The sequence below is a fragment of the Echeneis naucrates genome, chromosome 15 (assembly GCF_900963305.1).
Source record: "Echeneis naucrates chromosome 15, fEcheNa1.1, whole genome shotgun sequence".
NCBI classification, from domain to species: Eukaryota; Metazoa; Chordata; class Actinopteri; order Carangiformes; family Echeneidae; genus Echeneis; species Echeneis naucrates.
The window spans coordinates 18,535,180-18,562,065 of NC_042525.1; the positions used below are offsets into that span (position 1 = coordinate 18,535,180).

Below are 26,886 nucleotides of genomic sequence, written 5' to 3' on the forward strand. Positions count from 1 at the left end.
GATGACGATCTCCCTTCAACACGACTTTGGCCTTCAGTTTTAAGTCATTATAAGCATTTTTTATTCATGAAATAAATGTTATCAACTGTGTCATATTTACGCTGATTTGTGAATAACATCTCATTAAATATAAATAAAGGAAGCTCACAAAAGAAGAAATCCAGACAAGAAGCCAAAGACGTGTGGTGTGTTGAGAGGACATCTAGGGAAGAGGATAATGGCGCTTCTTGGGGTCCATTTTAAGGACTAATCTTTGTTCCTTAAATTAGACATAAAAAGCCAATTCTCTGTGTTAATGAGCTCAATCCCTCTTCCTTAAAGCTTCAATAATTCATTTTCTTCCAGAACGTCAGACATCCATAATGAATAACATCCACAGTGAATGATTTACACAGTCATCCTTCATGGCACAACTTACTGACTGACACTGAGTCACCCAGTGTGTCCGATGTTCTGTGTGTGGGTGTGCGCGCGCATGTGTGTGTGTGTGCATATGTGTGCCTATGTGTGGGAATGTCAGACCAATATTTGACTTCATAGTTCGCTCCAAACTAGTACAGTTATCCTGTGTGAAGAACAGTATCAAGTCTAACTACAGTGGTTAGCGTGTACTAGCAGCTCCCCCATCAGCACAAAGCACGGACATACATACTGGGAAAAAATAGGCCTTGTTAGGAGAAATCAAAACCACTGTTATTTCTGGAAAGGTCAAAATTTTTATGCAACAACAAAACAAAAAAAAAAAAAAAAAATCTGTAGAAACAAATATGAAATGGAGTTAAATGGAAAACATTATAGTCACATCTGCAGCGCTGAGCACCGTAATGCTACACAGTCTAGAAGCCTATGTTACAAGGCTGCAATTCCAGTGACTACAATCTTGGCTGCAGACAACGTTATTGGCCAATTCTGGAAACTTTGCCCCTGCAGACTGAGTCAATAAATTTACGTGTCAAAGTTTTCTGCCTTGTGCACTGCATCAGACAAATCCAAATTCAGAAGCCATGGCATTGAAGGGGCACTTGATTTGGATCAGCTGTCTAGCAGGTAATCTCACAGTTATTAACATTCTTGGGGAAATTGTTTTCATGAGACAGAGAGTTAGAGGACGGTAGATATATGGTGCGGGGCGTCTGACTGTGTGTCTTTGCTTGCAGTTTTATCCTCCTCTACAGCTGGAGATGAGACTGTGTTTCAGAACTGCAGCTCACAAAGTCAACTCTTTGAGAGACTCTCAGCTGATCTCAAGGTCAACTATAACAGAAACATGATATGCCGATCGAATGGTGCACATAAACGTAGCTCACATTGTTTTTATGGAAGAAGAAAAAAAAAAAAAGAAAGAAGCCTGGTCATTAAGCATATGTCCTTTCTCACTGGCCTTCCATATCACATAAGCAGATTGGAACAAAATAAATGTCCTGTGTGTTACTAACCAACAGGCGGCTGCAGAGTGTGGTGAAAACCTGCCTTCAGCATTAAGTTCGCAGGAGTCAGCCTCACTGCTGCTGTCCATGAGGAATCTGACTGATTATCTGCAGAAACACCAGCTGAAAGGTAAAAAGATGAGCCACAGACATATGTGCTCTACTGTATATTCGTTACACACACACACACACAGAAAGAGAGAGTTTAATCATCTTTATGAGAAACTGTTCTGTCTGAGACCTTCAGCTGCATAGGGACTGCTTGAGGGCTGCTTGAGGTTTTACACCTTGTTTTAGGATTAATGTTCCGAGCTTTAAATGCACTACAGTAACTACGATAGATCATTTTCACAGTCCTGGTGGGGAACAAAGCACTATGAGTGCACCAGATTTATCACATTTGTCAAGAAACTAATAGACACTGAATTAAGTGAACTCTCCTGAGAAATAGGAGGATTACAACGCATTGAGGATGCTGTCATCACAGATTAAGATAAAATGCTGTAGTGCAATTTCCAAAGATGGACGTTTTAAGGTATTAATGGGCAAAGTATCTTCTTCTGTAAGCCTGAAACTTTCGGAATAAAGACCAAGTTCCCTGTGAAATTGGTTCCAGGAATTACTAAATGCCTCTGGTATTTCTGAGGCCAGCGGAGGGAAGGGCTCAGGCAGACATAGAGCGGTTGCAGATGCAGCGGTGCTCTGTTCATCTTATCCCTCTGGAACAAACGTGTACAATCATATTACTCTGATGACAACCTCTACACTGGCTCCTGGATTTTGAATTTAAAAATTCTATTCTTGTCTTTTGAGACTTGAAAATGCTTTGCATCCAATTACATTTTAGATCTATCGACATGATATGTGACTGTCTAATAGTTTCGATACGCAGTTAAGGGGCCAGATGATCACCCCAAGGTGACCTGATGTTTGCTATCAGAGTGCTCATGCTCTACACCTCTCTTTGATTTGACTTATCAAGTTCTTCTAAAGCTCATTTACTTGTCTCTCGGCAACTCTTTGGTGGTGTCTGATCTGTGTTTTATCCCTAAATCTTCTCCATGTATTTTATTGCTTCTTCCCACTGTCAAATTCTCTTGCCTAGTGTTTGAATGGAATTGATGCTCTTCTAATCTTTTTGTAAAGCTAGGCTTTCTTGCCTTCTCTTTTTAATCTGGTTTCTCTATGATAATACTCACTTGTCTGCATGTATTTATGTTGTTATTATTACTATGATGTCTAATGATGGAAATCTCTTACTGTCCTCATTTATTTCTTACTTCTTGTTGCACAGAGTGTGGAAATATAGAATCAAGGAAATGCCCTCAAGCTGAAGCGCCCAAGAACGGAGGCCTGGTGTGTGCCACAGTTGGCAACAATACCTATTGCAAACCTATGTGCAATGATGTAAGTGGTACTTATTCATATGTTAAACAGAAACACAGTTCTGTGCAGACTGGAAAAAAATTATGAGTGGTACGATTTGAGCTTCTTTTCACAGGGTTATGATTTTGGTTTCATGAGGAGGAGTCGCCTGTTTGATGTGTGCAGTAAGCAGACAGGATATAAATGGGGCACCCAATACATAGGAGGAAACACATTGGCAGTGTGCGAAGGTGAGGCTGTACTTCTTATTTGCAGTTGCATTAAATAATGCAATTCTTATTTTCAAGGCCAAAGGCCTTCCAATCTACAGAGATCCAGCTCGGTCAAATGTTTGGATTTTGTCAGTGCTGTTTTACTTCCTTTTTATCTCTTAAAATGGCTGTTCATGGCAACTCATATTTGTACAGTGGCATTTAGTGCAGAGTATTGAGGCTGACAATGAACCTGAATTACATCCCCTCCTTCTTTAGAGGCAGCTCTTCAAACTTCAGGGGCGAAGTCAGCGTATTTTCCAAAGGAACAGGATTGTCTAACAACGAAGAGCAACAGACAACTGCATGACACCACCATCAAAAATTTTACTACTGAGCTGCAGAGTGAGAGCATAAAGGGAGAGCCACAGTTCACCTGTCTTGTATGTGGATGACACTGATGTGGAAAATTTTATTAATGGAGTCACACGATGTGAAATCCATTTAAGATGAATTTAAGTGTTACACATTTACATGTTCCATAAACTGGATTATTTTCTTGTTTTTAGTGTCAGAACAGTCTTTTCTTCGAAATATCTACCACAGATTTTTACATATATAGTCACTGCAGGGCATAAAGGATGAATTTGCTTGAAATTGTCTGACGTCTGTCCTCATCATTTTACATTTGACTTAATTTTCACAGTTAATCCCTATTTATGTGAGTGACTGTTGGGAAAATGATCTTGATGGCAAGATCTGGGTGTGAGGAGCCATTAAAATGAGGTTAACCACTCTAACCCTAACCCAAATAGACTGTTCTGTTCTGCTGCCCAGTGTGCTCTCAGGTTTTTGTTAATACACCCAGACATAGCTCACAGAAGTCAAGGTTAAAAAGTCAAACTGGTAATATAGTATCTCATTAGGTGGCCATGACATTTCACTCATTCTATTAGAAATCAGTCTAATCAGAGAGAAATGAGCCACATGATGACTCTCTGGTGAAAGCAAAATGTGACGAAATGTTTCATCATCAATTACAGAAATAACTCTCCCTGGACTGAGGTGTTGTCAAAAATAAATTGTAAGGGTACAGATCTGTCATTAGGGGGCAGCAGACAATCTGTTTTGACGTGCTGAGGCCTTTACTTCCATCTGTTTCATCTTTTCAGGCAGCTGCACAGGATGATAAAATTGTAGCAAAGGTGATGCATCATTGGGTGATTTGAAAATGGGTAGGATTTAGAACAGTGCATAAATAAAAGGGCAGTATCTTTTGGAAGATATGCAACATTTGGCCTGAAAGGATGAAGATGGGAAAACCGGGAAACATTTTCAAGTCACTATTCCAACATCCCAGTCTAGAGAAAGTCTGCTTTTACAATCTGAGAACATGAGAACCCACTTTAAAATCTCATCGATTGTACCCTTGTATTGAAATTCTGACAAACTATGTGAATATCCTTCTTTCCTGATAAATTGTGTTAAGCATACATTGATATGATATGATATATATATATATATATATATATATATATATATATATATATATATGAAAATTAGACCATGCTGTCCAGAAATATGCACCAGGATTATGATCAACATCAATATGGGACTGAGTCCTGTTGCAGCTGAAGAGGAGTAAATATCAAACTCCTTTATTGCCCATTGTTTTTGAATGATGTGCAGAAGAATTACTAAGTATAAAGCCTTTTTGCATCAAAATACCTTTGACTATCTAGCATTAACTTCTGCAAAGGAGATTTCCCACAAAGTACAGTCATCAGAAAATAAAAATCTATTTTAATATCTATCTAATCTATTTTTAAACAATGAATTAAAAATAAAGCAGATGTTTGTCAATAGTTAAATACAGTACCAGTCAAAAGGCGTCCAATCTTTTGACTGGTATGGTACCTTTAAATGCCGTTTCAATATGGAACGCAACACCAGTTGTAGCAATGTTGCTTTTTGTACACTAGACGGCAGTATAAAATCATTTTTCAAACACTGCCCAGCTATTCCACCACTGCTAAGCAGATAAACATATTAGACATATTGGTGTTGGTTGTGAATAAATAATGTACAAAAAGCAATATTTGCCATTAAAGCCTCTTCTTAACCCGAACAATGTGTTTTTAAGAGGATTAAAAGAAAATCAAAAACATTTTATTTTGATTTCAATACTGCATCTCTGCATTTTGTTTGACCGCTTCTAATTAAAAATTACATTTGTGGGTACACAGTCTGGGGTCAAACTATATAAACTGAAGAAAAAATGAACGCACAAACTATCTGAACATTAACATGAAATTGGTGGATTCACATTGTCACAGCAGATCCAGTTTACTATCTTGCTGTTTCTTCCTTCCTGTCTTTCACTGTTTGTTTTTATCTTTAAACAGACAAGACTATGCGTGGAGTTGGGTAACCTTCCTGTACTGTCATTGTGCCAAACCTAATGCTGCTCATTCCCTTGGCTGTTCTCCAGTATCTGCAAATAATAAAAAGATAAACTGTACAAAGGCATACATAGAACCAACTGCAGAAATATGAAAGGGTTTTGTACTTCCTGGCAACATTTCAAAAATGACGACCTATGTGATACACCTTAGTTCTTTTTGGAATACATAATTTTCCTGTCCTGGTATGAGCTGCATATAATCCAGTCTGATTCTGTAAAAATATAAATGACAGTGTCCTATCTGAAAGAGTTTTTATTAGCCTGCACAATAGCCTTGCTCAAAACACAGCAACTTACTGACTGCAGGGACTGTATTTCTGAGCTGAGTGCCTCCTGCAGAAGTTCCAGCTCGCCCATTTTAAGCATCTTCAGCTCCTGCCTCAATCTGGTAAACAAGTAAAATCAATGTCAGTTACTAAAAATATAATGGATGAAAACTAATTAAATAGATATTTGTGAAGAGGAGTTTCAGCATTTTCACTTATATATACTGAATAGAAATCTTTTGATGCTCTTCCTAACTTGAGAAAATTAAGTATTTTTCTTTTCAATTGTGATTATTGTGTTATATCACAGAGAAAAAACAACAAAACTTACATTACTTGATGAGGATGAGACTAAATCCTATTTTCAGCATTGGTATTCAAGCTTGCACACACCACATCCACATCCACTAACGACTAATTTCATTAATTCAGATGAGTTTCACTGGAAATAGTCACGTTCAGGCAAATAGCTGAGTTGAGAAATTTTGCGTTTCAACAGTGGCCAAACTAGCAGCTAAAACTGGAGATTAATCCTGTAATTAAAATTAATTAAGATTAAACCAGTAATTGTTAGGTTTTGCTGCTGTGAGATATCCAATGGTCATATTAATGATGACAGGGAAAAGTGCAGTGACATAATTTAAGGATTGACAAAGTCCACATCAGACGGAGGATGGTGTGGATGTACAGGTCAACAAAACACAGGAACATGGCACAGGCTATAAGTATTTGATTTCCATGTGAAAGTACAAGTTTATTTTGGGTTTGTTTAACTGTTCAAGTTAACCATGCTGCCATTATTCTAACCATGATGGCCATCTATTATTGAGAAAGTACTTTGTACCAATTTCTGCAAACCCTAACCAAGCAATTGCTCTTATCGTAAGTACAACTTTGGTCCAGCACACCTTTCATGGTCAGGAGAAACCCTTATGTGTTACATCAGAGGGTTGAGAAAACCAACCTGTGTTGAATTTAGAAATAAAGGAGATAAATAGCCAGCAATGTCTATTACTGTGTATTTGGTAATGCTGTCCCTATGGGCTTGAGGTTGAAGATATATGGGAGGTCCCAAGGGACAAATTGAAGATACATTGAACTGATAGCAGTAAGGCAAGTCTAGAATTTTTTCACTCATTGCAGGCAACCAGCCAGAGAAAATCTCAATGGCTGTTGGTCAGTTTTATGTATGTTGCAACAAAAAAAGGAACAAGGGATGTTAGAGGGAAGAACTGATAAAAATAACAATGCGCACAAACTGAGAATGGTCACAAGACAGCTTCAACAGTCTGGGCTTAACCTTTAGTGTGGTTACAACTGATGTGCAACATGACAAAAAATTAGTTTAAAATACATGAAACTGCTGTGGCATCTGGATTAAGGCTTTGTTGTGTTAGAAAGTTTAAACAGCAAACAGTCTTGAGATTCAGTCAGTTCCTCTGTAACAGTCTCAACTTAAAAAATGCACTTGGATCGGTTCAAGCAGTGTTTCATAAATAAGGAAATTATACTGCAATACCCTTGGAAGAAGCAGATGTATTATCTGAAACTGAAATAGCAGTTCAGTTTGCCCTTAGAAAAATCATTGGACTTGGCCCACACTATTCTTTTTTCTTCTATTGGAAATTAATGAAACAATAAAACAACCAAACTCAAATTGCATTTTCACGGTCTGAAAAACCAACAGCAAGTGTATGAAACTTTACACTTCCCTGCGAAAACTCACAAACCATATTTTTTAAGGTGAGAGTAGTAAGAGAAGAAGAGTGATGCCTCCAGTAGCAAGCAAGCAAAGCGGTTTGGCATTTTTAATCCCAGTGGTCTCTGTAGCTTTTTATTACATTTCTGCACTGCCACAGCATCCTTAAATGAGCCTTCACAAATAGTGTAGCAGTGATACATCAGTGAAGAAAACCCTACACATCAAAAAATAAAACTCTTAAATGATCAGTCCATCAGCAGATCAACTGAATATTTCTGATATCTTTCCAGTGTGACAGGTTGGCGGCCAGTGCAGGCAGCCTGTTCTGCACAATGAATACTTTTAAAATGACTGTAGCACTCATTCAGACTGACAAGCATTCAATTCCAACAATCGAGAGAGTTTTAATGTGGGCTTTAAAGAGTCGCTGTGGCGGATGAATGGCTTCAGTTCAGAAAGGAGGGGGGGGGTCTCTCCTCCAAAGCCAGTATGTTTAATGAGGCTGACGGATGAACAGGACATACTACCCACTTGAATGATTTACGGCAAGGCTGTGAGATGGAGGAGGAGGGACAGAGGGGAGTAAAAAGGCAAGAGCAGATCATGAACAGAGAGGATGAATAAAGATGAGCAAGCCATACAGCTGTTACAATGAAAACAATAGTTGCCTACTTTGTACGCTGTCCTCACAACTGGCATAGTGAAAACACAAAATGATTTAGAAAGGGTTACAATACATATTTGTTAAATTTTGATTCAAATTCTTACTGTCTGGACATTATCATCTAGATAGTTTTGGCAGGGCATTGTTAATCACTTCACAACCCTAGTATCGTAGAGAAGGCATTATCCAAAGTGGTGGCATCTGCAATAACAATGACTGTTCCTTCCTGGAACTCTATTGATTTCCAGTCTTTAATTAGATAAAGGAAGCCCCTTTGTGGAGAAACTAGGCAGGTCAGAGCTTGACCACCATCATAATGTATTAATAGAGGAGCGCCTCAATTCATATTCTACTGAAAAATGCATCTCTCTTGCTGCATTTTCACCACCGGCCCACATTACTACAGAGTTTTCAGTCTTGAAAAAACGCTGCTGGCCCTGTTTTACTTTGAAAACTCTGGGGATGTGCTTGGAAAATTTGACAAACCCAGTCAGTTCCTGATTGGCTGTCTTGCTAGCCATCTTGCTAGCCGTTGCTTGTTGTTGTGCAGTGAAGTTCTGGATGTTATTGCTACAACTGTCTTTGCTGTTTCTTTCTTGGAGTATTTGGACAATCTGCCTCATGTTTACACTGACTTGCACATGCTCAGTGATGTGAATGATCATGTATATGGAGCTAAAAATGCTTGTCCTGCCAGTGATTGTTTTCAATCTTAATCACCATCTTGACATTAAACCAAGCAGTAGGGAATTGAAATAAATCTCTGATTATATTTATGAATCAGTTTGCATTGGAAAAGGAATGTGTGAGTGTTCACCATAAAGCTTTGTGACAGATTTGATAATTAACAGTCTAATAATCTTTTCAGAAGAAACAATGAAGGGAATACTGATTAGTGCTGTTGCCCCACCATGAGAAGGTTGTGTGTTCGATTCCCAGGCCTGGGGCCTTTGCCTGGAAACGGATAAGATGTACAAGATGAATGAAAGATGGAACATTTTTTTAAAAGAATACGGTTCATACTCCAGTAGGGATTCAGGAAGTGGATGTCAAGGAGCACTAGTAATGAAATTCCTCTGTATGTTGTAGGGTTTACAACACAAAAGTTAGATTTCCTCCAGATAAAGCACCATGTATGATTTGCATAAAACCAAATGGTATTTACTTGCTGGTAAGTCACTAGATAAGCAGCTGTCTGTCCCTCATTAATTTTCTCTGCATCAATCACATTAGCCTTTCTTTTTTACACTGGGTGAAATACACTGGAGAGCAAAGCCTTCATTAAGCCAAATGGTCTTAATGCTCTGTTATTTACACTTCGAGAGCTGGACTCCAGCTACGAGGCACAGAGAAAGACAAGCACAGACAGGAGCTGGGCATATTGGTCCATTCAGCACTTCACGGCATGATTCAGTTGAAGCATTCATAAAATAACATCAGTCACTACATGATGACTGCTACTATTAGTGCTATTACTGAGATTATTTTTTATCAGTCATTCTACAAAAATACCTTGGTAGGGAGAAGATAGTGGTTGTTTTTTTATATGCCAGGGTCTGATGTCCTTCCCAATACACAACATGCTTAACTTGTGCAACATCACAGCTGCTCAACATGAACGATTTAAAATATCAGGAAGCTCAAAGGCAGCCTATGAGAAATAACATACTTTATGAGCTGCTAAATGACCCACTGCTGTGTTTACATTTTCTTTTATTCTATTTACCTCCTTTGTGTTTTATTTGCTTTTATTTCCCCATAGCATTTAGTGTTTACCCTTTATTGTTTGTCTCATAAGGATTATATTCTGTGACTAAATGTAATTCTAGGTAAATCTCTCACTGCAAACTGTTCCTGTCTGTCTAAAATTATAAGCATGTCTCCATATTCAGACAGTTGTCGGTACTCACCTAAAACAGGTGTTATCAGTGAGGGGTTTCTGACTGACAAACAAGCTCTCTTCTTTCAGGGACTCTGTCAACTCTTTAGTCACACTCAACTGCTGATCCAGATCTATGGTCCAAAATCATATATAAAACACAAAATCACTTCACTCAAAAAAGACAGACACATACTATAGATGCCCTCCCCCCATCCCTCTCGTCCACCCTGACCACAGGGCCAGGAACTAGTGCTTTATGATTAGCATCTGGACTCAGTATTCAACTGCCTTGGCCTGGTTGAATTTCCAGATTTTGGCCAGATTGAAAACAATTACAGTTCTATCCTTGGAAAAGACAGGATGCTAATAACAATCTGTAAAAGTAATGTGTATAGAATGCATAAAAAAGTAACTTTCAAAAGTATGGTGAACATTTGGTATTCACCTATCTTACTGTTATTCAGATCTTGTAGTTCAAGCTGGAGCGCTCTCTTCTCCTCCTGTATGGCACTCATATGACTGTTGCTACTGCTCATCAGCTCCATCTCTGCTTGCAGAGGGAAAGAATATTGAGTATCGAGACTGAATTCAGGCTTCCTGGCAAAAAAAAACCTTTGCTTTTCTAAAGGTGTGCATTAAGCATTTTTGAAATGAACTAGAACTGTACATGCAATCTCATAATGGTGTAAACACATGGGTTGCCAATGGTGATAGGAGCTATACTCTCAATTTTGCTCAACTAAAGAAAAGCATAAAAATATTAGAAATAAAAGTATACATTTAATAAAATTTTGAAGTCTTCTAGGCCTTGAAAATATATAGTCTTCTATGATGACACTGAATACACCTGACATTTTTTATATGCAATCAACAGATAAGATTTATTTAATAAACAATGTATTAAGAATTGCCTTAAAATTATCATCAAAACTGAAATACACCAATCTTTACTTGACTTTAATGAGTCATGTATTCTCAAAACTCTTAATTTTCTAGCCAAATGTGGTTGGTTGTGTGTTGCACAGAATTCAGTGGAGAGACTTTGCATTACTTGACTAAATAATGAAACTAAGTATGAAGAAGTATGTGATGGCACAAAGAAAAACAAGTTTAAAATGTTCACTTTAGATAGAAGGTTAAACTGTGTTTCAGAAACTCTCAGATTTAACATGTATAAAAATTTAGGAACAGAAATAACAGTTTAGGTGGACATATTAAACAAGAGGTGGAGCAGTGGTAGATTGGGTTGTACCTCATAACAAGTTTGATAACCCAAGTAAAGAAAGTGTTTGAAGCCATTCTCGTGACCTTGATACAACTGCAGACATTGCAAAACAGACATTAGCTTTACACGTGAGTGTTATTCAAGAATCTTTTTGCAAATAGTGGGAAAGCTATAACGTGGAATGTTTGCAGGATGGTCCTCCCAACATTGGGCCAGTGGTGTGGCATTGTTGAATCATGGAGAGACTCACTTTCCTGTTAAGACTCTAAATAGAGAAATGAGGTGAACACTGGGGAAAAATGGTATATATATGCACTCCACCTAGACATCAGCTGGGGCTGGCTGAAGCCTCTTGCTCCAGTAGAGAAGTAGTCAAGATAATAAATGATAACACTTGTCAGACTGTCATCAATATACATGACCCTCAACTCCAAAAGCTTATCAACTCTATTATTAAAATTTCTCCTCATGCCAGACTGTTTTTCATAATTTTTTGGCCTTGCATGCATTTTTCTCATATTGATGAATTTAGTTTATTTTGTTGTTGTTCTTGTTTCAAAAATAGTTAACTGTTCTCTTTCTAAAACCTTCCACCTTAGGTTCCTTCCACTTTGGTGTACAGTATGTACAACCCCCCTTTAACAACTCAAAAGTTTAATACATATTCATTCTCACTTGATTGAATTATGAATCAAATTACTGAGGTCTGATATAAGTTTTACTTCCATACAGCCATAAGCTATATAATAAATTCTAACCTTCCTGAGGTTATATTGACTACTTCTTTGCAGTGTCAGTGATATGCTATCAATATGTCAGGGGTCTTACCCATAATTATAATTCATCTACCTCCTACCATCACTTGTTTATCTACCTGTACTCAATAATACCGCACAAATTAAATAGTAACTTTGCAATCAGCCATAAGTGCCCCATCTGCATTATCTAACATCTGTCTCCTGTGACAACAGTACAATAAACAGTGTTTTATCACCTTTATATAATGATTCCACCTCCCTCTCCAGGTCCAGAAACTCTGTGTGTGTTTGGCTCATGAACACTGTTTCTCTGTTCCCTCGAAGACTGAAGTCACTGTTGAACCTTGAGATCTCTTGGAGGAAGCATTCCTCTTCTTCTTTAGACTCCCTCTTTATCCTGGCCTGGTATGAAAAGGATCATGGGAAATGCTTCCAACAATAATACAACTACAGTTTGTGATGCCACAATGACTTTTGCTATTTGTGATTTATATTACTGACACAATTTTAAATGAAAATGTCTTGCTCTAAGAGAGCCACGTGATAAATTCACTTATTCATGGGTTTGTGTCCTTTCCCACCACACACTGGGGGTTCTCGCTGTGAATGAGATTCTGTGGGAATATAATGTAACCAGTGGTCGTCTGCCTCAAAATAAAACAGCATGCTTTCTGTTAAAGGTCCGTTTCAATATCTGCTTGTGTCTGGGAATATCGAAAGAATATGTTTTAGCAAGAATGACAACCCTTTAATCAAACTGTGTTTATATATCAAAACATGTGGTGGATACCTAAACTTATGTGTGTGTGTCAAATCAACTGACGTTATTTAACAAACTCAAAGGTGAAACTCATCCTGGTTTCAGCTCAAGTAGGCGATGTTGAACTGTTGATCAGAACAAAAAATATATAATTTTCATATTATATAAGCAGACTACTAGATGAATCCATATATGAAACAAATAGTGATTAATTTACTGAGAGAAAAATAGTGCACCTGGATTAAAAAAAGCTTATAAATGCTGATATGGTTGCTATAGTAATGTGTATCTATATAACACATAACCAACATTGTATAATACGTAAATATTGATTCAGGCTTCAACCAACTAGATGTTCCCAGAGACGTCTCTTCTGGAAAAGCAGCTCCTCAATTTGCTTCAACATCTGGCCTTCACATTTCTTCATTAGAGCATGCTTCAGCCTCATAACAGACAACTGCTGTGTCTGGAGCACAAATAGAAGAGGAGGAAGTTAAAACACACAGTGTGACAGACAGAAGGATTCTGGATTTTACATGTAATAGAGATGTTACTGATCCCAGAGAAGCAAAATATGAGAAGTGGTAAAAATTCCAGTATGAAAGGTGGCACAATCATTGTTAATTGCATACTGTATGAGGCAGCTTGTTATTGACAATTACTGGAAAGTGATGAACTAAAATTATCTGTTGTTTGACTATCCTTGATTGAAATGAGGGTTTTCCCTTTAAGCCTCTCTCTCTCTCTCTCTCTCTCTCTCTCTCTCTCTATATATATATATATATATATATATATATATATATATACACACCCACACACACACACACACACTTCGGTTTCAAGTTGTTGAGACATTATAATAGACATAAATTCGTGAAGGTTCTTCTTTTAAAGTTGCCTCAGGCCTCAGTCTATTACTGTAATCTGTGTGTGTGCTGTTTTGCCAGGTCACTGACCTGGATAAGTCTCAAGCATGGATATTAGGCAAGTTCTGACTGTCCAAATGGAATTCCTAAAGGAGATTATATTCATAGAGAATTGCTGGAAATGTGCGATTATTGATGTCCTTGTAAATTTTGCAAACACAGATGGGTTGTGTAAACATATGAATTTACTGGAGAGTTTGGAATTTTGTGCCAAATGTTGAATGCTCCATTTGGTGAATGTATACACCTCACACACATACATGTGTGTGTGTACATGCTAACACATATTCAAGACTATGCAATTGTGGGAAACTTTCATAAACTGTGTCATCCGTGTTCTTGCTGATACCATAAAATAAAAGGCTTCACCAAAGACTGCAAGGAAACGTTTCCTGACTCCAATATGTTTATTCTTCACATTACCTGAGCTGTTGAGGCAGAAATTAGTTTATTGCTACTTATATGGTAATGGAGGAGCTCCTGTAGGTTTTCAGGGAGTGCAATCAGGGTCCAAGTTTTTAAACACAGTAATTATCTTAAGACAGGTTTCATAAACTCTGAAACGTTACATCATGGGGGCTGTAAACACACTGTGCTGTAAACACACCCTGTGTGTGTGAAGTAAACAGTTTCAATATTCCACTGTAAGGAGTCAGAAAAGATTCTCAGGCAGACATGGTGGTATATTAAATTAGATCTTCTAATTTACCCTTTTGGTTGAATGTCCAACATGACAAGCAAGGAAGGAAATTAGCAATATTTCTGAAAGGTCAGCAAGCCTGTCTTGGATCATATCTCACGTATACTAAAAGGTTTCGCTAATGCCATCTGGCGGAAATTAGCCATTGATTTTACATTGGCACATGAGATCGATCCCGTGCAGTGTTGATGAAACAAATGGGAAACATTAAGTTTTAAATCATAAAGTAGATCAGTTTGTCAATATGCACTTCTTTATTTCATGAGTGAATGCGACTTATCCTATATGACAGCTCAGGTTAAAGTGATTACATATTTTTATTTAACAACAGTTAGCTACATATTTATAATGTTTAAAAAAAGAAAAACAGCAATGATAACTCATGTCACTTTCCAAGGCTGTCATATTGGATAGTCAGTAAGATTATAGCCTATATTTCTCTCCTAACACCATTGAATATAAATTAATACAACTTATGCAAGGAGCCCACATGAACACTAATGCAAACATATAATTCAAAGCCAAACTAAATAATATGCCATAATGAAAATATCTGAGCACCATGCTGTTCATCAGATTATTCTAAATCGCCGATAGTGTAGATTAATTTAGCCAACAATAAAAACTATGGGTTATTTACACTTACTTAGTTTGAAACATATTGTTATTGAGGGGAATCCACTACAACCCTTCAACATCAATTACAACTAGTCTGCTAAATAATATTTGATAAAATGTGCTGCTGAATCATGGCGTAGTAGCCTTTCTGTGCAGAGTTTGTCCAAAGACATGTATGGGTTAACTGGTGACTAAATTGTCTGTGTGAGTGGTTGTTGGTCTCTGTGTGTCGGCCCTGTGATGGACTGACAAACATCGGCCAGAGTGAGCTGGGATTGGCTCTAGCTCCCCAGAAGACTGATGGATAGAAAATGTGTTTGCGAAAATAAAGTATTTTAAGCTGGTTGAAAAGTCAATAGAATTATCAATAATTCACAAACTTAGCAACAAGTGAAGAAAAACAAAACAAAACAAATGTAGCCTCACCTTTTTATCAAGCTCTTCTCTCGTCTTTTTATACAATTCATTTGCACTCTTGATCTTCTCATTGCATCTGATGATGGCTACTTTGACTAAAATAAAAAAAAAAAAGTATGCACTACTGTAAAATAAGCATATCTGGTTCTCTTTCTATAAAAGGTTCTATACCTAGAAGCAAATAAAAGGAAATGTGTCAAGAGATCAAAGTTTCTGAAAACTGATCTGTGGGTCAGAAATTGAGAGTTATTATTATGACTATTGTGAGCAACACTATATTTAATAGCCACCATACCTTCTTTGAATTTATGTGTCTGTTGAGTCAGTTGTTGTTCGGTCAGAAGGATTTGTTGAAAGAGTGCGTCTAAACTCATTTGGCGTGAACAGCTGGTTTAAAAAGTCACACTGAATCCAGGTCATAGATTTTATTTTTTAACAGTTAACTAACAGTTAGCTAGCGGCCGCGCTAACATGCTTCCCGGTTCTACGGAGCGGCAGTCTTGATGGGCGGATCGATCCCACGGTATCGATATATCGATACCCACACATCGCTCGTTTTGGTATCTACTCCGTTAAAGTATCGACCACTAATTAATAAAATAATTAAGTGCGAAATAAAAGCGCATTTGTATATCCAAAATATTTTTATGGTAACTTCCTCCAGTGTTTTGTGACGAAACGCCCCCCAGCCCGCAGCATATTGAACTGGTCCATACGAGTCACGTGACCAGAGGGCTATACTACGGAGCAAGCTCAACAGAGCCGGGTTTTCTTTGGGTGAGCTGGCTCGACAAAACCGAAAGCCTCAACCAGAGATAACGAGTATCACGAGTGTGGTTATCAACTTGATTTGATTTGTCTCGTCAGGCTCTGCTTGCGTTCATATAAAGAGGGGCGTTTAGGCGTCATTTGACGCCATTTCCGCAGAAAAATTGTCCGACTACGTGCCGCATATTTCAGCCAAGAGGAGCAGATGATGACAATGGAGCGCTATGAAGAGTTCAGACCGATAAGAACAGCTAAAAGCAACACTGTTTCTACAAAGAAGGCAGGAGAGGAAGCCTGACAAAAATTTCAGATTGTGTAAATTAATATAGCCGATATAATATAATATATCATTATATAACTTTAATCCCCTCCCGACATTGTCTAATAACGAAGAATACATGGATATCACTTAGATTAGGGCCTAATCAAAGTGAAATTAATTTGATTTGTCTTCTTTGTGATAAAGTTTAAGCAATTTTCTAATTAATGTTCTATTAGTTGTAGTGCCTGCAGTGGACCAAGCACAAAAATAGAATCCAAAGCGGTATGTATTTGCTGTGCATTTATCCCTCTTTTTGTGAAATGTGGATGATACACTGCGTAACATATTAAGTGTTCATATTATTTTAAGCAAACAAGAAGAAAAATTTGTGGAGAAAGACTGGAGGGGCCCGCTCCAGCAGATTACATGAGAAAAGTCTATTTTACAGTTGAAGAACACACATAAGTGTTGCTCAAGTTGCCAGCACACACCTTTGCTGGCCCCCACACAGGGGTAACTGTCAACGTTGTCATGTACTCTTACATGAACACCTCAATGACCTGTGAACACAGGTTGGAGCAGACAATGTGAGGGCCCTCAATAAAAGGAATCTAGAGCTGGAAATCAAGAAACTAAAACTCAAGATCGAGCAACTGTAGTAAGGGGAAAAGGGTACAGTAAATGCTACTTTAAAATGTTTTGTTAAGCATGATTGACATTGTATACTTACAATGTCAAACTTTTCTTTTCCAGAACTTTAATAAATAATAAAACACATCCTGTGATCGGTGGTTGGGGGTCGGGGTTAAAAAAAGAACTACTGCTGTCAATGCATTGCTTCGTTTGGTCCCATTAGTTACATATGGTCAAAAAGATCACATATGTAACATATTCTCTCAGCTGAGAATCTGTATCGCTCATAGAGAATATATATAATTTTCCAAAAACGGTGGGGCCATGTTCAGGGAGCATGATCGGTGAAGGGGCGGCGCTTTTTATATCCGACTTTAAGCTGAAAGTCGGAACAAAAATTTCTCCAGACCAGGTTATGTTCGCAGCATAAATTATCCCGGTGATACAGCCCGCTTAAAAGAGAGCCGCCTTCGTGACACAGGAAATCTTGGCTTTAGGCTCAACATAGCTCGCTAAGGCACTAATTTCGCTTCGTAGTACACCTCTCAGAAGAGCCGCAGGTTGTGTGTTTACATCCTGCTAGTAACAACACGGCGAGGAGCACGTGCGTTTCTGAGAGGTTCTGGTGGAGCGGAGAAAACTGAGAAATGACCAGCAGAAAGAGAAGTCAAACAATCTTTCTGTGCAAAAGTTTATACTTAGACCTCTGTCAGGACCCAATTATGCTGGTCACCCAAGGTACGGTTAATTTGACTAAGTAAAAGTTCAAATGTGCACTATTCTGTTTTCTACAACTGTATTTCATTCATATTTTTGTTATTTATTGTATTGATTGTAAATGTATTGATTTACATTTCTGTCAGGATCATTTGATTGTTTTGAAAATAATGCTGCTTAACAAAAGTTCAAAGAAAGCTCAAATGTGTTTTGTTTTATTTAATTAATATTTATGTTAATTATTTGTTTAATTTTAAACTGTGCACAATAAAGTTTTTATAGGGCCAGTATTTGACGTGATTTGTTTGAAGGTTCTAATGTTATGATTGGTTAAAATAAAAAAATAAAAAAATCACCAATGAGAAATTACTACTAATTGGTATCGAGTATTTTATGCAAAAAGTAATCGTATCGAATCTTAAAAGTGGGGTAGCGCCCATCTCTGAGCAGCGGTTCATGACACTGTGGGTTTGTTTTTGTTTACTCACTGAAAATAAATACCAATAATATATGACCGTGTAGCTCTGGTTAAGCTTTGGTACCAAGGCACATTTTTTCAATTAGTTAAAGATGCAACTGGAAAAAAATCACTAGACGGAGCTAGCTCATGCTAGCTCTGGTTTGTTTTCTGCTGACACGCATTAGCTAGCTTGATTGTTAGTTACCCCGATTAATAGTTAGTCTGATGTTATTTTGCCTGGTTGTTAGCCATGCTTTAGTTGACAGCCTTAAAGAAAACTGGTGGTTAAACTTGGTTAAACTTTTTTGTCTGCATTTGTTCTGGTAGTTTAGCACCACAGAGTGTCAACATTGTATGAGATTGATGCAGTTATAGTCTTGCAGCTAAATAATTTCAATATTTCTGTGCGTGTGTGAGATGATCAACAGCCTTCCCCCGGAAGCTGGTTTGTTGATCTTCATTGAGTGAAATGACCTTTGCGTAGCAGGGGGGTCAGTGCTACACATCAGTAAATATAAGGGGGGAATAAAGGACAGAGAAGATACAGAAGGGTGGTCAGGGTAAAGCAAGCAGGTGGTGCTGGTAGGAACTAGTGGGGTGAAGGATCCTGTGTAGATCTCTGGAGAGATGGGAGTCTGGGTAGGTGAAGGTGTCCCAAAAGAGGAGCCAAGTCGAAGATAGGATACATAGTGATGGAATTAAAGAGCAGCTCAGCCCATTTTAGGCAGGCTTCACGATGTGACCCAACACGAGCTGGAAAGTGAAATCACTCGTGTGAGTGGGCATTCCCTAAATATGAGTGAGACCATCACCAGGGCCCACAGTCGGGTCAGACTGATTGGCTTAACTGTATGCTGTTAATTTTATGTTTATTCATGCCTTACATAAATGTTAGTCATCTGCAGTAACCTACAGAGCACTCTGATTCATCACCGTGTTGAACTTGTATTAAGTGCAGTATCGGCACTCTCTGCCTGCTTTACATTAATCCACAAAGGCATGCTGCCTACATTTGTCACATTACCCCGACTTTGAGCAATTTTGTTGTTTCACCACCAGAACAGAGAAAACTTCTGATCTGGTGCCATGAAACACATTACAGCATGAGATGTTAAATGACCTGAGGACTACATCATTCTGACATTCATTTTCAAAATTAATATCACATATTGATTGTGGCTTTTCATAAATCACCAGACAGAGCCTCCCCTTCTGACTGGCAATACTCCCTTTGGAGACTTTAGAACAGCTAAGTCATCGAATTGTAAGCAGACAAATACTTTCCTGAATCTGTCTCTCATTTGTGCCCATTTTCTCACTCACTCTCTCTTTTCCAGTCATGTTCTCTGTACAGAAAATAAGCTGTGAAAATTGGCCCTTGGCATTTCTATTTAAGCAAAATTGAAAGACGTTTTTAAATGTGTATATACCTTGTGGGATTAATTTACTGTACCAATTTAATAACAACTTCCTCTTCAATAAGGGATTATTCTCTGGCTTTTAAAGTTCATGTTTCATCCTATCTCTGACTGCACCTGCTCTCTTCATTCGACAGCATATGTTTGTGTGTACGGGCTGACTTACTGTGGTGGATGCCAGCATCCTTGATTGATTCAGTCCAGCATTTAATGCAGAGAGAGGTTCATTGATGTAGTCTGGTCCCATGTTTTTAGCCAAGTGGATTAGCCTTTGAATAGACTATATGGGTAATCAATGAGCAATAGGCAGAGTTATAAATCAAATGATGCATCATCCCTGTTATTATAATCATGTTCTTTCACAATATATTGATTAATCTTAGTTGTTTAAAGTGAGATGCTTATATTTATTTTGAATCTTAAATCAACTATTTTATAGGTTGTGATAATCTTTTCATAGTGATCTTTAAATCCACCAACAGATGGCGACAGTGACACGATGTCCACGTCCCTCTGTGTGGACTGAAGGCAGGTTTTCTTGAGTACAGCGCTTTCAGGCTGCTTTCGTTGACAGGCACCATATCAGGATACTTTGTTCAAGCGTTGGAGTGTGTCAGTATAAGAAACTTCAGCAAGCCATTCTCTTCACACTTAAGTCATACATCTCATGTTCCAATGGGATTAATGTTAAAGGAAACTGGGGGGAGCCACACGCACATGCTTGAGATTATGTTATGAATAGTCATGGGAGTAACGTGCATCTGAAATGTGCAATCTCATTGTGTCACCAAAGTTTAGATGACTCATAAAAAAGCTCCATATAAGCCACTCCACATGTTGCTATTATTAATCATAGTCATACAAATGCACTTAAGTAATGCTCTTTGCCATCTCTCTCTGTCAGCTCAGTTATACTGAAATGTAAACCCAGTCCGCACTCATCCAGGGTTAATTGTGCTGGTTTCATTTTATAATAGCAACCATATGCCATCTGCGGTTATGTAGACCGAGCCTTATGTATTTTAATGAACTACAAAAGAGATTATATATTTTTTTTTTCTTTTCAACTTAACCCGAGTATGTGAGATGGAAGATTAAATATAAGAAAAAAACAAAAACAAAAGAGCAACACTATAATAACCCTGAAGAGATATCCAGTTTTTTGAGCAACTCGTGAAAATGACCATCACACTGTTATTCACGGATTTACATCCCCGGTCCTGTTGAGTGAGTGTAACGAATTGAGAGCAAATCATTTTCTGTCTTTTTGTCGTAGTATTGTTGTTACATAAGTGGGGCGAGTCGTCCGCGATAAGAATGGCTTATAACTTTGTAAATTTATGATAAGATTACTGTACTTTCATGCGGCGGGGAAGCTGGCACTCTCCTCCTGCTGAATGCGCCAGACAGCGATGTGGCTCCATTTGGCTGTGTGCGCACAGACGCACAGACGCAAACATCCCAGCGGCTGGAGTTGGGGGGACACTCGCCTCCGCTGATCCTCCGCCTTGTCCCGGCGACAAGAAGGCCATCCACACGGGAGGGGGAGAAACAAGCGCTCTTTTTCTTTATATAAATACACATATATACATAGAGAGAGTCAGAGAAAACTGTGCAGAGTCGGGACTGGACACTTTGGAAGGGGGTGATAATATCTCTCATGAGGCAAGCTGGATCTGTTGTGTGTACAGCGGAGCGCACATTGCTACGTCTTTTCAATGGATCTCCAAACAGTGGAAGTACCCTGGGAATGAAACTACTGATAAGTTGCTTTTAGGTCGCATTTTTTCTTCTAACACCGGCTTATGTTTCGCATTGAGAGGAAGACGATGATCCTCGCAGTATTGTATGTCCTGCTGCCTCTTTTAGGTAAGTTTTACTTGCTTTACTACCACCGCCCGTCTTCCCTTTGATGCTGATTCCTCCCCGGGGTGAATACAGTGTTTTACTGGCTTTAATAAAAGGGTCGAGTCCGGCGGAGGCGACGGCTGCTCGCCGGGTATATATGAGTGTATGAAGTATACGTGCGGACGCCACTGTACAGTCCAAGCTGATCCAAACCGAAAGTCAGCCAAGAGGGATAACAATAGTGCGCTTGAGAGCAAGATCTCTTTTTCGTTCTTTCTTTTTTTTTATATAAGTTTTTTTATTATTCAAGTTAAACGTTTGTATCGGTCTAATGAAACTGGCACGGAACTACATCGGAGCGATAATAAAAGCTCATCTATGATAGTTTCCCCTGTACGCAACCTGGAAACTGCTCTATATTTGGGTGTTTGGGCAAAGTGAGCAGGAGAGAAAGATAGACATGTGTTGTTATTTAATTTATTGTCACGCTTTCTAATGAAAATCCACCTGTGTTGTCAGATGTGTTGTGTTACGCCGAGGAGAACCTGCGTGCCGGGGCCAGCCGGCTGGACTGTGTGAGAGCCAGCGAGCAGTGTCTGCGGGAGCAGGCGTGCAGCACCAAGTACCGCACCATGAGGCAGTGCGCGGCCGGCGGCAAGGAAACCAACTTCAGCATGGTAGCCGGCTTGGAGGCCAAGGACGAGTGCCGGAGCGCCATGGATGCGCTCAAGCAGAGCCCCCTCTACAACTGCCGGTGTAAAAGGGGCATGAAGAAAGAGAAGAACTGCCTGCGCATCTACTGGGGGATCTATCAGGCGTTACAAGGTTGGTTCAAGTGATTTTAGGCAGATCCAAATCGTGTGTCTACCTCTGTAGAGTGGACTTGTTTGAGGGGAGACCCCCAATGTCCCCCGGGGTCTTTTTCAACAGGACTGTTAAACTTAGGGAACATTGGGCAGCTATATTTAAGTTGAAATTGACATTTCTCACAGGCTTTCTCGTTTGCCCTGTGAGGGGGTGAGACAATAAATTATGCCAGCTCCTCCTCCTGCTGTATTCTATTGGCTACTGAGAGGAGCAGCATCAGTGCTCACCCATTCTCCCTCCCCCTCCAGCCATTGTGACTCTCCCCACAAGCGCAAGAACTCAAAAAGTAGCACAAACACTCCAATGCAGATCACACGCAATTGCTCAGCTTCAAATTAAAATTTGACCAGTGACTTGGTTTACAGCCATGGTCCTGCATCAAGGAGGCACCTTTAACCTCTTAAATCACTTCCCTTAAAAGTAATGGAGCGTAAAGCTCCTCAGTGCTGGCAGTGCCATTTTAAAGTGTTGATGTTGGCATTGGTGTGTGTGTGTGTGTGTGTGGTGGGGGGGGGTTGGTGTTCGAGTCCCTAAACTGCATCCAGCCCATCGCCACCAAGTCAACCTCCAGTTGTGCAGCACAGTTGACCAACCTGCCTAATCAAGCGTGTGGCTGTGTGCCAGCATGGATATTGACTGACCCAAATAACCCATGTCACATGCAGACCAATGTGAGTGGTGAGAGAAGATAAACAAAAAAGAATCTTTGTAATCTACCTATCTATCCATCTGTCTAGCTAGCTAGCTAGCTAGCTCTCTGTCCATCTATCCTTATGTCTATAACATGTGGTTATCTTCCTCACAGGTAATGATTTCTTGGAAGATTCTCCATATGAACCTGTCAACAGTCGTCTATCTGACATTTTCCGCCTAGCTCCCATCATGGGTAAGAGCAAAAGGAGGCTTTCACTCCATCCATTTGTATCTTTTTTTGTTTATTATGTTTGATTGTTTGTTTCATTGGTAACCTCTCAGTTGAGATACGATTAAACTCAAAGCCGTGTGTGCTCTCACCACAGTTTATCTGCATGTAAAGTATTTATCCTCCCTCATCCTCTCTGCTATTTGTCTTTCTCTCCCCCTGTTCTTTTCCCAACAATACTGCATGCTGGCTGGAAGTGTCCTTACATGGGGAGCAATAGTTCTGAGTCTCATCAAGTAGTGGATAAATGCTCCGGATGTAGACAGAGGGCTCTGTGTTTCTGGTGCATTTTGTGGTTGGTTTTGAACAGCTTTCCTCTTGTGGCTGTTTGAATCCACTTGTTGAAAAGAGTTTGAGTGACTGAGTGAGTGAGCTGAGTTTTGTGGGGGAGCATGACAAGCCTTTTATTTGTTCAGATTCATGTGTGGAAGCGATGCTGCCCCAAGCCTCTAGATGGCGGTGTTATTCCCTTCATCATAGCCGCTTTGATACTCAGGCCCCATAGTTGAGGCTGCTGTTGGCATTTAAGAGGCTGACTTATGTATGTGGTGCAGTCAGGCAGCTGGTCACATTGTCATTATTACACTGCAGGTGAAGAGCGCTGTGTCAAATCAACCGGACACTCTGCCTCCACATCTTCAAATAACAAGGCTGATATTTGACCCCTTTTGATGGGGCCTTTTGCTTCTGTTACCTTTCTTATTTTAATCCCATAATAGGGTGATCTGTCCTAAACCAGGTTGTACAATACTGAGACATCATATTGTGGGTGGTGAAACACAGATAAGCAAAGACTGTGTGTTGTCTTCATGATCAGAAACACCACTTGAGAATCCACCATTTTTACCCTCTCCTCTTGTCACTCCAAGTTGAGAACTTTCAGAGGAAGTAACGCTAAGCATGTCACACTATATTGCACTATATATCCTATATCTACCTCCAGGAGAGGGAACTGACAGATTAATTCTGTCATTCTTGTAGTGAAGACAGGCAGCTCTTATTTGCCTCCTTATGTTGATCGACGGCTTTGCGTGTACATATTTAATAGCAGGAGAGGTTATACATCATTCAGTTATTAAAATAAAGTTAGGAGTGTGGGGATGGTTATCCTTGTTTTTAACTAAAATGTAGCTTGTTTTTTTGTGTCCTCTTTTGATTCATTGTTTATCAGATAAAATGTCAAAATGGGTGAAAACAATGTCTGACAGTCCATGGTGAAGTCTTAAAATTGGTTTGGTCTGACCAGCAATCCAAAATGTAAATGTATTTTATAGAAAAACAAACAATGGGAAAAAAAACCCCTCACAGTTCTTGTTAAACTGAAAAATCAGTTTTAAATTTGATTATCATCATTTGATTATTTTCTATGGGTTGATGAGGTGGTTTTTGCCGGTATCCTCAGTGTTGGACCCTATTTCAAAGCACAGCTTTTCAAAAAAGCTGAAAACAAAAAATCAGGCAGAGAAGTGCAGAATCTCTCAAACTGTGACTGAAGCATCAGACAGATCATAGCTGAATAGCTATTCACAAATGGGAAGCTATCTACACTACTAGTCAAAAGTTTGGACACACTTTCTGATTTATTTGCATGAAAAAGTGTGTCCAAACTTTTGACTGATACTGTATAACAAGGAGAGAATCATATTATCAATTAAAGGTATTCATACGACAGCTGCAGTTGTTGAGTGGTGTGTCTGAGAAATGACAGAAAATGTCGAAAAGCTGGGTTACTGGGGGTGCTTTGTTGTATAATGTTTCACTTGGCAAGAGCATGGTCTAATGGCAAAATATGTGATTCAGTGGTATCCTTGATGTGGCCAGGAAACAGAGGGGAGCTGTCAGATGAGTTGAAGTAAAGTTTGTCACTCCATAGTGAAACTCTACAGCATGACACAGAGAGTAGAATTATGGTTACAGTTGATACATTTGAGGGTTGTGGAACTCATTTACATGATCTACGATGAAGCACCAACAACTCAGGTCTCTGTTCAAGTTATTGAAATGCATATACAAAGATGTCCCCGGTCTCTAAAACATCAGTTCTGTTAGCTGCAGAAAAGCTTGGGTTTGGGTTGCTTTGAGCATTTCTAACAGCAGGGTAGTCATTTGTTCGTGTAGCATAGCAGTAGCACCACTGCAATATACAGATACATGAGGGAGTTTGAGTATGTGTTCACCACATGACCTGGAAGTTTCAGAAGTACAGGAGAAGTCAGTGTTGGAAACACAGGACATGATTTCAGCTGACTGAGCTGCAGAGGTCAACACTGTGGGTGGCTAAGTATGCAGAGGTATGGAAACAACTAGAAACCACAGAATCTGCATCTCCACCTGCTGGACCTCTGAACAGCAAAAGTTCAGCTGTCCCCAGATCATTATGTTGACTTCTCTGACACTGTTAAGGTCAACATATGCCTGTGAGCAGATACTTCTCCAAACCCTGAGTGCATCTTAAAGTGACTTACTGGGATTGAGGGTGTTGCAATAATGTGTATAACAGAACTGAGGGGATCCTGCAGAAAGGGATTAAGGAAGAAGTAGAATAGCTTCCTAGCATTAGAAAAAATCCCAGAACATGAGCAGGGAGTGGAGGGGTTAGAAGGGAGGCTGCAGGGGTCAGGGTTAATCAGCGACTAGCATGGTATGGCAACGAGGACGGGCAGTAAACAGAGAGCATGAGATCATTTTGCCTCCTCTAGAATTTCTGTGGGAAGTAAAGGCCAAGGTAACAGGAAAAGGACAAAGGTAGAAATGATTGGCGGTTGGAGTGTGTTTTTGATCAGTCTGACAGCTCTGTGTCTTTCACTCCTTAGGTCTAGCATGACGATGTAAGGGTAAGGGTGAGAAGAAGAAATGTACAAAAAAGGCCAAAATAAAAATGGGGCCAAAATAAAAAAAAATCTACACATTATCATGTTATGCAAATATAGGTCCTGTTTCACACAGAACTTTATATTTAAAGTAGGTGTGTTATGAGAGAGCAGCAGTTGTTTTCTTCTTGCTCTCTTTCTGTATTCCTCTGAACATTTTCGAGTTTCTCAAGTCTTCTCAACTGCACTTTTCTTCTAAATGCATCTTATGTACCTCACATTTCACACTGAAATTTAGAAGTAATATATTCAATTATATATTCAAGTTTCCAGACAGCCAGCTGCGAAGCACTCGGGATTCAGGTCAGCATGTTGCGTCTGTGATCTGGTTGTCTGGGTAAGGCAAATGACTCCAGTGATCCAGACGACAGGAACAATAGCCCACTGTGGTAGTCTTGTAGTACCATGTTTCACCCTATGACATTAATGTCGAGTGACACCCATACATGGAGAGCACAGATGCACAGATACTCAAACGCAACACCGCTGTTCCCTGAACACCTGTTCCCAATGGCACGTCCATAGTTGTCAGTCTGATTTCATTAGCGAGATATGTAGGTTTGGCTGAACAGAATATATTTGTTATTGCAGGATTTACTGAAAATCATTAAATGCATCTCCAGTTATTAGTTACCCAGAATCTCTGAAAGGGACTAATTAATTATTTACGAAACATTTAAACAGATTAGATAAAAGAGATAGAAAACCTGAAATGAGAAAGCTTAGATGACTAAC

General features: G+C 39.2%; 2 protein-coding genes across 2 annotated transcripts; one reads left to right on the forward strand and one right to left on the reverse strand.

Moving 5' to 3' along the window:
• Positions 1-5,462: 5,462 nt before the first annotated feature.
• LOC115055820 (coiled-coil domain-containing protein 172-like) lies at positions 5,463-15,760 on the reverse strand. The gene is made up of 8 exons (XM_029521844.1): positions 15,682-15,760; positions 15,396-15,481; positions 13,075-13,191; positions 12,202-12,367; positions 10,428-10,529; positions 10,011-10,113; positions 5,766-5,853; positions 5,463-5,498 (listed from the first exon to the last, which is right to left on the reverse strand). The coding sequence occupies exons 1-8, from the start codon at positions 15,758-15,760 to the stop codon at positions 5,463-5,465; spliced, it is 777 nt and encodes a 258-aa protein (XP_029377704.1).
• A 5,351-nt stretch (positions 15,761-21,111) lies between these two features.
• LOC115055821 (GDNF family receptor alpha-1-like) lies at positions 21,112-26,105 on the forward strand. The gene is made up of 4 exons (XM_029521845.1): positions 21,112-21,513; positions 22,012-22,317; positions 23,165-23,245; positions 26,095-26,105. The coding sequence occupies exons 1-4, from the start codon at positions 21,450-21,452 to the stop codon at positions 26,103-26,105; spliced, it is 462 nt and encodes a 153-aa protein (XP_029377705.1). The 5' UTR covers positions 21,112-21,449.
• Positions 26,106-26,886: the final 781 nt, after the last annotated feature.